Below are 12753 nucleotides of genomic sequence, written 5' to 3' on the forward strand. Positions count from 1 at the left end.
TATTATAAATTTTGGTTTTATTATCGATCAAGCCGAATTTTGCCCGAATTGATAGTTAACAAGTGAGGAAATATGATAGTATTTGTATTCATGGTTTTAAGATCAAACATCATAATATTAATAAATACAGTTACTTATTCCAGTTTATTTAGTTTATTTAATATGTACTCGATGTGACACCCAATGGATTAACAGCTGAATAATTATATATTATTGTGTCTTTGTCACAAGGCCTTCTGTTTTAATTCCGGTGGTTTGTTTAGAAGGTTGTTGGTATTATATCGTATAATATAGTTTTGTAATGGTATCTAAATCGAATGGTAAGCAAAACTTGAAAAAAATGTAAATGTCAACAATATGAAATTTACCAACTCTGTGTGCGTCCTACATTTTGAATAACCCCCAAACAATGTAAAAGATATTTGTTATAATTTGTTCCATAGTTATAATTTTACAACATGCCGACCAACTCTCAACCCCAACCACCCTCCACTCCCTCTTTAAAACATGAAAATATTGACGCCAGGCAAGTAATGCAAGGTATTTTGTCCCCGTTGGTTCTCCATAGTTATAATTCTAAATACAACATGGCTATTTTCTCCGGCGTCCGTGGCAACCAGTATACAATAACAATTAACAGCCGATTGCTTAATAGACCGTTTTGAAAAGCTGAAGTCCGACGATATATTTCCGTTCTATTAAAAGAGTAAGTAACTTTTTGTTTATTTCAAAGTCCCGTCGAGACCTTTTCTTGTGACTGAAAATTTAAATATTTCGAATGAATTGTATTGTTTTATCCATTAGACAAGACTTCTCTTCCCATATGCCTGCTTAATTGAACGTTTGGTTTTCTGGGAGGATAGAAGACCCAATAATTAAAATCATGAAAACAGCCATTTGCTTTGAAAGAATTATTCTGAATCTTTCAGTTTTACCATCGAGTTCGCACCCAGATAACTATATAACGTGAGAATTTCCCAGGTTAATAAATCTTGCATCGAGCAGAATTGATTTAGCTTCCTTGCGTGAATAAATTATATCAGGTTCTGCACGTGAAGTATATATGGATGCAAAATATTTCATATTGAAGTTTAGTGTAAATAGGTATATAATATGAGTAAAAGGCACTATTCTGCCTCGGACCAGTTGCCAATAATCGACGCTGTGTGATGTGACGTATCACGTGAAAGTAAGGGCTATATTATTATCTTATACTTACAATGCTAAATCATAAAGCCATATTCAACACATACTATTTATTAAATACACCAAAGCGGATTTTTGAACAACTTTCTAAAAACCCTATTCAAGAAATATTTTTATACATATTAATAAAGCCAAGTCAAGTATTATAATCCATTCATTACAATCAACGAACTGTATTATATTCCATGGGCTTTGAAGATACATGTATGCATGTCAAGGGCTTCAAATATTATGAAATATAATCAATGGGTCAATATATTTGGTTAACACCAGTCAATATTATCTTAGATATCAAATCTTTCATAATCACTTCTATTTAGATCGTCGACTTCAAAATATCAAATAACCACATACTCGATGAATGAATTGGGGTTTAACCCCGACAGTTCTGATTTAACCGGGCCAATAGATAGGCCTACGCCACGCAGTGTGCTTTGAGGGAAATTTTGCCCAGGCAACAAGTAGTAAATTCCAAATGTCAAGGGACCTCGATTTTTTGTACCATTCCGAACGATTAGACCATGGTTCCCTGCCAAGTCCTCTGTCCTTCACCACTGACACAGAGAAACTCTGTGAAATAGAAAATACAGATGAATAATAGCAACGAATAGTGCGTTCGTCGTTTTTGTGGTCAACATTCGGTAATTTTAATTTATGTAAAAGTCTGAAAAGCGAGGAAAGACGAATTTTGTCCGGAAAATTATAACGGTAATTTGATATTTCATATGTAAAGTATCAATCATTTGTAAAAGTGACAATTTTTGTTTGTGGGCAATACTACCAAAATATTTTGACATGACTTTGTGTTTGTCCTATTAGAACAGCTCGACACACTCTTCTTGTTAGTTCCTAATGGCTGTATAATAGATATTGTTACACTGTTTATCAAACAAGCTCAAATTTACTCGGTAATTTCAACCAATATAACACAAAATACTAGTTTTCATTATCGACACTTTCTTTTGTCCGTGCATCGATTAATTCAAGCTCAACACCAAGCATTATTTCTGATTTCCAATATCAATGGTATCTATTCTGATTAGCATGATATGTACGTCATGATCATTGTTCATATAATTTATAAATGGGTAAGCCTATATCACACTATGCTGTCATCAGTCTATTAGATTCCATAGCTAACTACATACAATGATACTATTGTCAACGTTCTCTCAAATATGGTCAATAAATTAAAGGGACCTTAGACTTAAAGACAAAATTTCCAGATATCTGAGAATACCTTGTAGTAACGACAGCCACGCAAAGCTTGGAAATACGCCCCAACATCATCTATGTCTCGTAGAAACAAAATCTAATAAGGATCTCGTACGCCTTCAAAAAGACTGATCTCAGTCTTGTTCCATAGCTTGAAAAATCTGTTAAAACTGTCGCCTCTATCGCGTTCACAAAATTGCAGGAAAAGGGGGAATAACGTTGGAACGGAAGATTGTAGAACACCGAATATTGATAGGGTTCGTGCTCTCAAGACCACAATGCTGCATAATAAAAAGTGTAACCTCTATCGGGTTCACGAGCCAATTGTTGACCGATCGGATTAAGCCATAATACACCCACACTGAAAGACAGGCGTATAAAAATGGGCGTAGGTGTACAAATTACACATGGTATATGACATCCAGTGTTTTAGGAAAAGTAATATTGCACGACACCCGCCACAAGCAAAACGGAGCGATGGTTTCAAGCTTCCAAATACATTCCACGGGTAGTGCACGATATCTACAGTAAAATGGCTTTCGGATTTACTTACAAAAGTCAAACATCTGTACATATTGGAAATATGGGGATGAGAGTGGGGATGGGGCTTGGGTCGAAATTAAAGGACCAGCTATACCCGGTACAATATTCAGAGAACAGCATTAAACACCGTCAATGATCGGAATAACGAGGAATGCCGATTGTGGTCACGCGATTATCTTTTGTTGATTTTCGTTTTACTAATTATACTGTAACCCGGGCGTTTCCAATGTTATAATCATAAAACTACGTTGACTCTAACGTTATTGAAACAATATAATAATAATATGGATTATTGTAAATTGTAAATTATCTCAACCTTATTATTACTGGATGTTATATATGTACAGTGTCAATGTTATCAATGGATCATAAACTTAATGGCGTTGTTGATATGACAACACCATACTGGTGAAAATATTTCGTTTTCAAGGCATTATCGCGGTCAACCTAATTATAATTGAAAATTATCCAAGTAAGGGTGCTTTGAACGAACCTTCTTTAAACTCACTGAAAACTTACCAATTGAAACTTAAAACAACAGATTTGACATTTTGTGTAAAATCTAATTTTAACTGTTTATAGTCATATCGCGTCAGGTTGGAAATTATTTGTACTGAAGCGCGGTCAATGTTAAAAATAAAGACGGCCCTTGGAATACAGATTAAAATGTGAATGATTTTGCTCACACAGAAGCCCAATCTGAACAACAGATCCATCCTACCTGCAGAGAAGTGGAAAAAGCTATAGCCACCATTTAATTTTCGTACGTTAGTTACGTACGACAGAAGCCCTGTGGCGCCATTACAGTTTTACTCGCAGCTTTATATTGTTAAAATCGTACTTTAGAAATTATACGGTGCCTAGAATCTTTACTAAGAGATTCCTCAAAACTTTCTGAAATAAATCTAGGTACTGATTCTCTATAGGAAACTAATTTGAATATTTACATTTTTTCAGTGCTTCAGCCCGGTGCACCAGGAGGACCACCACCCCAACGTAAGTTAAATATGTTCTGGTATAAGATAATGATATAACTAAATACGACCCGCAGTGACAGTAACGGTACACTACGTACTAGATGAATTCAATCCGACTTGGACCCGAACGTTAAAGAAATGAAATGGGTGTTAACGTCCTACTTTTCTGCTCCGACGACTGGGATAATGAAGATGGTCATACGCCATACAGTGTATGAGGAAAATGTGCCCGGACGACGGCGCTATAACCTACTCTTATATCGAATTCCAACGTGCACGCTAATGTGTACACGGTACCTCGTTTTTTTTCGTTCCATCCGAAGGACTATACATTATCCTTTGCCAGGGTATTCGTCCTGCCCCACTGATCCGAGAGAATCACACACCAGAAACTTTCGATGCACTTCCCTCTCAACACGGGAATCACTGAGACACACGGCTTGGACCCGAATGTAATAACTAAATGGTCGGACATTTCCAACCTTTTCTGTAGCTTATAGATAGATAAATAAGCTACTAACATCGCATTCTTTTGTCGAAATGAAATTGTGTTTAGTACATTTCTGGTCTCCCTTATACATAGATTAGTGAACTAATATAATTACGGCTCCTTTCGTCCAGTCTTATAGTCTAATAATAGGTTTTATATCTTTCATGATTTTCAGTTTATTGAATTAATATATTTACTGTTTCCCTTGCATCTTGTTCACTCATAACCCCCCCCCCCCTCACACACACACACACTTCTCTTTAAATGATTGTTTATCTATAGCTCAGGTTAATTGTTTTCCCATTATTGATCTTTATAAATAATAGGATTTCCCCCTTTTAATGCCTGTAAGAGCTTCCGCTGTGTTGGTTTAGTTGTAAATGGCCCCTAATCAAAGGTGTTAAGTTTATTGTTTTTGATTGTTATTTTTCATAGTGCGGTTGGAAATAAATAATCCAACCTCGGCTCTGGTAGATTGAATTCACCGATGGGCAGTTATGTATTTAGAGGCACAGTAAACATAAATGTTTAGACCAGAGGTGTCAAACATGAGGCCCGCGGGCCAGATCCGGCCTGCCAAGGGTTTAAATGTGACCCGTTGAACAAATTTCAACATACTGACGTGTCGATAATTCTTAGAAATTAGCGGTGGAAATAATTCATTATTGTTGTCCAGTTTCAGAAAAACTGACTTGTGTACTGTATGTCATAGATGTCTTAAAGTGAGCGCTGTGTTCAATATTTATTATCTTGGCAATTTGGAAACCATTCTAAAAAATTACCTGTTTCAGGGACGTTTGGCTTTGTTTTTAGAATTAGTTCAAGGACGCCCCTGGTTTAGTCCATTAATATCCAAACTACTAATTTCTCTGGTTTCTTACCACTGCTGAAGAAACGTGCGCAAGTGAATTATTGAAATACAATATTCCTATATATTATATGTTAATCACGAACACCCAGTTTATTTCCATATGGTCCTTCTAATTACTTAAACATGCATTAGGCCTATGCAAGAGCAAAATCTGATTATTACAAGTCTTTCTTTAGGCCTGAAATGTTATCTAAATTATCAATTAGACATTAATTAACTTATCCAGACCATAATAAACTCTCGATGTCAAGGCTAGCCTTCGATGTTGGCTGGATTAGATTCCTATATGCCGCTAACGGCCATTGATAATTAAATTTTAAAAAGTGGATAATCGAGACTATTCTGTTTATATTAATGATTTTAGTAATGATGACCGAGGCTATGCAAAAATTTCACCCGCTTCTTTCTCGGCTCAATAGTGGATCAATTTGACTGAAATTTGCAACAAATTACCTTTACACTATCTAGTTTTTAAGTATTATAGCGAGAACTGCCATCTCTTTATCTTATCTCCCATAATGTATCTTTAAATTAAATTGGTATACTTTCTCCATTGCATCACGACAGCCATCAAAATAAGATTTACTATATATAAGTCATAGAATATCTACGTCACATTACTGTCTTTATAAAACTTCATTATAATTCTAAAGATTTAATTTAATAAAAACTATTATCTATGAATTTAATCCGTCCTGCAGGTATTTTTTGTTGTTATGTCCATTGAATATCTTTCATCTAAACCTTTTAAAAAAACAAAACATTATAATTTATGATTTTTTTGCAGAAACGCGAGGACTATGCGACATTAATTTACTGCTATTAAAATCGACATCGACTATAAATTTATATAATTTATATAAATATGTTCATAACTTGGTGTTTCTCTTTTCATTACAGAATGGAATCCTGGAATGGGAGGACCACCTCCTGACTTTAGGCAAGGGCAGGGTCCCCCAATGGGAGGAGACCCAAATATGCCACCCCCTGGGATGGGTCCGCCACCCCCAATGCCGGGTATGCCAGCATTCCAGGGGTACCAGGGTGTTGGAGGATTTGGAATGAGTGAGTTCAAATTTATTACATTTAGACAGTAAATTAAACCTCTGGGTGAAGATTCTAAGCATGTAGCAACTTTCTGAAAAAAAATTATGTATTTTATAACAAAACATTTTTGTGGTTTGGGCTCATTGTTATTTATGTTCATTATAATTTGATTTGTTTTCTTTTAGTGGCCCCAATGCCACCTCCGCCACCACCACCTCCTCCACAAGGAGATCCACCACACATGCAGTTTGACGAGTAAGTTTATTTCAATGAAATTCTGTTATGTCATATAGCATAGTTATAAGAATCTGCCTTATTTTTTAGATTATTTAGTGTGGGAGTTTTGCCGTCTAAAAAAGATTGTTCAAGGGAAGGAACTCCACTTAACGAAAATATTCTTTGGGAGCAGACCACTATTAATTTTCCAATTGACTTTAATGTTTGGGATGGTTTTTGCTCAGCTACAACTTTTTTAATGACAGTTGCATATAAACAGCCTTGTCGTGTTTATTTGTATAAACCTTTTCACCTCTTCAGCCGACCGCTTTTATGACATAAAATTACGCTACAGTTCATTTTTTGGTTTGAAACTAAAACAACAAAAATTGTTTTAAATTTGTATTGCGATACTGTTAGTAGTTTTAGTTTTATAATTCTTAGCATGAGACCTTTGATCTTTTTTCTATTTTTCTCTTTTCGGGTGGGAGAAAACCCCAAGGTCCCATGATGAGAGCACCTTCAAGATTCCCTGACAGTTCGAAATAGAAATAATGCCGTAATGTCACTGTCAGGGCAAGTTTTCTTAGGCTTTTGCCCGTCTTCCGCAGCCCGTTAAAACCCATTTCATTTCGTTTTATTTCTTATACCTGTCATTTAACCATACATTTTTCAGTGTAGCTAACTTGGATGAGCAGCAATGTCGTGAAGCCATGTTTCAGTTCGTCAGTGAAAATTGTTGCTACAGTAAAGGTCCAGCTCAAGAAATGCAAATTAAAGAAATTATACCTCATAATGCGCTGCATGTAAGTTGTCAAAACGTGATTGCACACGGTCGTAAACCAACACCACAATGTCAGTTTGTTTTGCCATTTGGAACGTACGCTTAATAATACTAGCACGGCTCAACTTCATACGTCCTTTGATCAGCTCAAGAAATGCAAATTTTAAGAACTTATACCCCCTAATGCCCTGCATGTAAGTTGTCAGAATATCAGTCTGTTTAGTTATTTGAGACGTTCGCTTAATAGGACGGTCCGACTATACTCCATACATCCTTGGGTCTATGGCGTTGTATTAGTTAGATCTTGAAGGAACCAAACCTCTGATTTAGGTCGAATTAAAAGTCTTGGATTGATTGGATCAGATTTGTTTTTTCGATTACTGACGAGGCAAGCTGTATACGATTAAAGGAGGCAAGTCAACCACAATCTTCGATATTGCAAACACGACCTATTGGTTAATCTAAATCACCATAGATGCTGTTATCTTAACATGAAAAGATAGGTTTCTGATATTCAATATTTAAGACAAAATGAAAATTTTGAAATTGACACACGATTCACGTGCCAAACGATTTGTAATGAAGCGACTCACTTCGCGTATTAGAAATTACAGTAAAAACAGAAACGATCGAATGCAAATCAGTTTATACATTCATATTACATTATTACATGCGTTGCGACCCATTTGTGTTTATTTCTAGGTGTCAAAGAACGCGATTTGGGTCCTTGAAGTTTTGTCTTAGTGTAATTTTTGGCTTACAGTGTCAACAGTTGTAGATCAACATTGACTTTGTCTATAAGCTTATAGGTATAACTTTCAACGAAACAGATTATCCCACAAAACTAAGCGAACCCGGGTCCAAGCATAACTGGAGGGGTCATCAACGCTTAAACGACTGGATCTGCTGCTGATGTATTTAATTTATTTTTATTACAGTACACACTGGAGACATTTTGTGAAGAAAGACAAACAGGTTTTGTATCTGTACCATATCGCGGTGGGATGATTGACGGCCCGGAAAACGGTATACCACCACCACCATTCGCCATACCGTGCAATCCTGACAATGTTTTCCATGACCATGTCAAATTGGTAGAAGTGCCCCATACAGCTACTGTCAGGGTAAGCCGTATTGAAAACATTATGTTGTCAGATACATGTATCAATTAGCCAGACGCATGTATCAACTACAATAAAACTTTTTCAGCTAGTCACAATCCTGTATCAACTAGAATAACACCTTATCAGCAAGTCAAACACATGTATTAACCAGGGGGGTCACGATGGGTAAGTGTGTAAGATTCTTGGTCGCTAGCCTGGGCGTCGTGTGTTATTTCCCTGCATTGGCCGAGAAAGTTCATCCAGATTTTCCAGCGTGGTTCCCCCTTGTCAGTGATGGAGGGCCTGGCAAGGACAGCTGTCTAGTCGTTCGGACAGGAAAAAATCCGAGCTCGTGTCTACACATTGGCGTGCACGTAAAAGATCCCTTCACAGTTGGAATTTGATATAAGAGTAGGCCGTAGTGCCGCTGTCCGGGCTGTATGGCGTATACCGTCTTTATTAGCCTAGTTCGGAGCAGACAAGTAGGACGTTAAACCCCATTTTATTTCTTCTTCAACTAGTCACACGGCTCTATCGGCGAATTTTATTCAGTCGTCAGACATATTTATTAACTAGGCAGGTCATTTTATTAACCTAGATTAACTAGTTGGTTAATTTTAATCACTAGTCGGAGGCTTTCGTCTTATAATCCAACCTTCCTGTATTTCAGCCATGTAATGTTTGTGACGCTAGGGGTTATTTGAGATGTCATCGATGTCACGGCTGGGGTCAAACAAGATGCCACCATTGTGGTGGTGACGGTCACGTGACACGACATGACCCTGAACACGGTCCTGTTAGTGACATGTGTTTTGTTTGTCATGGTGACGGCAATGTCAGGTAAGCGAGAGGGTTCTGGTTATTATTTTCATAACAATATATTGTCATAAAAATATCTGTAGAATGTTATTATAATCTGTAAAACTTTGTATTATTGTTTATACATGTAATTATATACCCTTAAAAAAAGTTGGGGATATTGAAATGCAATTACCTATGCAGGTTGTGATATGATAAATAATCATGGACATTTGATATGCTTTGAGAGAACTGTTCACAGATGAAGAACTTATCGCCCCAACAGAACCACTGAGCTGCACGTGCGACACGCAATAGCGCCATACACGTGGGAGGGGTTCATTGTCAAATTTGACACTTCAAGGAAGGGTTGGTGAAAACTGCCGCGTGTTGGTTTATCTATCTATGTTTGCTTTCCTATCGGTTCTTGCATAAGATTTACTGTTTAGCGTATCTTTGCTTTAGTGTGTTACGTTTAATTTGATCGGGAGACGTGTTCGTCGACGTCGACGTCAACCGACAACACTGCAAGAATTGGCCGTGGCACTGCAAGAGGAGTGGGTCAGATTGCCCCAAATCGTGATTGGACGGTTGATTAGGAGCATACCACGACGAATTGCTGAATGTCTGAGGATTGGTGGAGCAATTACTCATTATTAAGACAAAAATCAAAAACGTCCATTTTCACTTTTGACGGTGTATCTCTTTGCGAGTAAAATGGGACCGTCAGATAAGCCGCCGCCCATATGAACTGTTTATGTTCATGTGTACGCAATAGGCCTGTTATTAACATACACTGGTTACCTCTAATAAAAACAGCAGCGCATTTCCGCAGTTTTGTATTGTTTCTGAATATCCTCTACTTTTTTTTATAATTTTATATCATTTTAGTACGTTCAGCCTTAAGTTTCCATTAACTACTCGGTGATATATTCTCACATAAAACGGTAAATTGTCTATAGAGTGTATATATTTCTTTAGGTGTAATACGTGTGGTGGTGATGGAAGAATAACTTGCAAGACGTGTGATGGTTTCTCAAACTTAAAATGTTTCATACAGATGAAAGTTGTATAGTATGTTTTATATGTCCATGTTTTTAAAGTAGAGTTTAGAACATTTAACAGTGATTGAAGAACCGTGTCAGGGGGGGATAACGCCTTGGCTGACAATGAAAGTCCGTCTATTCGTTGGGGTGACATGAAAAATCTAGATGTGTTGGCCAAATTAGTCAAACGCCGCTTTCCAGACAATCCCTTTCACAGTGCAGACACCAATAAATATAAAATAAAAAAATACAATAAATTACTCTCAAATTGTTGAATTGGCATCAAACTAATTTCCTTTATAAAAAATACTTTATAATAAATATATAATAAATACTTCATAATAAATATATAATAAATACTTTATATATTTTGTTATATTGTGTTACAGCACGAATCATAAAGGTGATCATATTATAGAGAAGACAGATTTACCTGATGAGTTAATTAGAGAAGTTCAGGGATCTCTAGTGTTTGAACAAGTCATGTTACCGGTGAGTATATACGCAGAAAATTAATTCAGATATTTTGATTGTGTCTCGTTAATTTCAAGACGAAAAATTAACTATAATTATACAAAAATTAACACAATTATATGGATATACTACCTCTGAATTTTATTAACATGCTACGTTTCAATACACATACAGGTATCATTATCAAGCAAATACAATTCAGAAGTAGTATATCCATAAGTGTGTTTATATTACTGAGATTTAATTCTATATGTTTTGTAGGAATTATATAATTGTACATTCATAAATAATATTAATACTGGAATATATAACGCTCACTGCTGAAATGTGACAACTAAATAATAGGGGTCACAACAGCTGTCCTTCATATTATACAATACTGATTGACTTTAACAGAGAATTTGCAGAAAGAGGCAAAAGTACTTTAATATAACCCTGAAGTGAACCGTCCATTCTTCGGGCATTGTATTTCCGTTTTTCGGGCACAAACATCAGAGAATTCGGTTTACGTTTTGAATACTATAATACGGAAGACCTCGCGCAATAAGATTTGTTGAAAACTCGTTTTATTAATGATTGATTTATTCTGAAAATTCGGGTGACAAAGAAAATTTTGGGGCGAATAGCCTAAGCCCCCTCCCCCACACCCAAATGAGATTGGTTTCCTACGCCTATGACAAATCTTACGTACTGAGTGGCGTCTGATCGTATAATTACACATCCGGCATACTGTCTATTTATAGTTAATTTAACCTTTTTTTTACAACCCTCTTATTAATAGGTGTGGCCAATATCGTGTTATCCTCTAGACGAAATTAACCAGTGCTCTATCAATCTATGTAATCAACACAGAACGGGTTTTCCAAAAGAGAAATATATTAATCAGGTAAGTTAGTACTATCACTCGACCTTTCACCATTTACACATATGCCTGTTAACGCAGGTGTTCGAGACGTGAATAGTCTACTGTACTTACATTAACCGATTCACATACATCGCATCTATGGCAAGGTTTGGGGGCATTTGTGTGGCACGACTAACTACAGTGGAAGCGGACGTTAGGCCACTAAACGAAATTGGGTTTAACGTCCTAACTGGGTTAATGACAACGGGCATACGCCAAGCAGTGTGATATGAGGGAAATTTTGTCCAGGCAGTTGGAACATGGCCTATACTCTTATTACGTGCAAGCCAATGTATACACGGGACCTCGGATTTTCTATACCACCCAAATGACTAGACAGCTGTCCTTGTCAGGCCCTCTGTCCAGCACTACTGGAAATGGAAAACCACGCTGGAAAATCCCGATGAACTTTCTTGGCCAATGCAAGGATCGAACACGCGACCTCCAGGCTAGCGGGCCAGCGTCTTACTCACTTAGCCACCGTGGCTCCGTTATTCCACTAAGAGATAGGGGTGTACTTAGAGCGTATTATATTACTGGCCACACAATCTGCGACAAATAACATATCTGTATACGGTATTTAAAAGTATTTTCATGGGTTTATTTCATATTTTCCAGCGTCAGCAGCTACGAGCCGTGCCGGTAACGGAGGTACACTATACCTGGGATGATGGTAACTATAGATACTGGGTATACGGTAAAGAGAGGAAAGTGTACTGCCCTGATTACCCCAAACAATGTTGTTGTACTATATTATAGAATAAAAATTACTGGGTACTGCTGTTGAACCGTACTGTGCTATAAAAAGTTTTTTGGGGGGATGGGGGGGGGGGGGTCGTTGGTGCAGAGCATAAGACATGGGGGGGGGGGGGAATTGGGACTCGTCCTGTACCATACAGTATTATTATAGGTTTCACGGAAGAGTATATCTAGTGTCGGGTCCAGTCAAATTGTTTCTGTAAAGTTCTGATAAATAGAGGGCCTATGCTCTTATGCAAACCAGTATTACTTTACCATATTATGAGGCTTTTTAAAATTATTTAGTTATATATTAACTGAGCTAAGGAAAGCCGACGGGT

General features: G+C 37.0%; 1 protein-coding gene across 1 annotated transcript; it reads left to right on the plus strand.

Annotated features, from left to right (window-relative positions):
* Positions 1-591: 591 nt before the first annotated feature.
* LOC126826932 (protein SSUH2 homolog) lies at positions 592-12486 on the plus strand. The gene is made up of 11 exons (XM_050556089.2): positions 592-706; positions 3922-3960; positions 6203-6367; positions 6535-6604; positions 7242-7371; positions 8288-8473; positions 9123-9292; positions 10232-10324; positions 10686-10788; positions 11552-11656; positions 12293-12486. Coding segments are annotated over exons 1-11 (1203 nt in total). The 5' UTR covers positions 592-705; the 3' UTR covers positions 12434-12486.
* Positions 12487-12753: the final 267 nt, after the last annotated feature.

Source organism: Patella vulgata, chromosome 7 (genome assembly GCF_932274485.2).
Source record: "Patella vulgata chromosome 7, xgPatVulg1.2, whole genome shotgun sequence".
NCBI classification, from domain to species: domain Eukaryota; kingdom Metazoa; phylum Mollusca; class Gastropoda; family Patellidae; genus Patella; species Patella vulgata.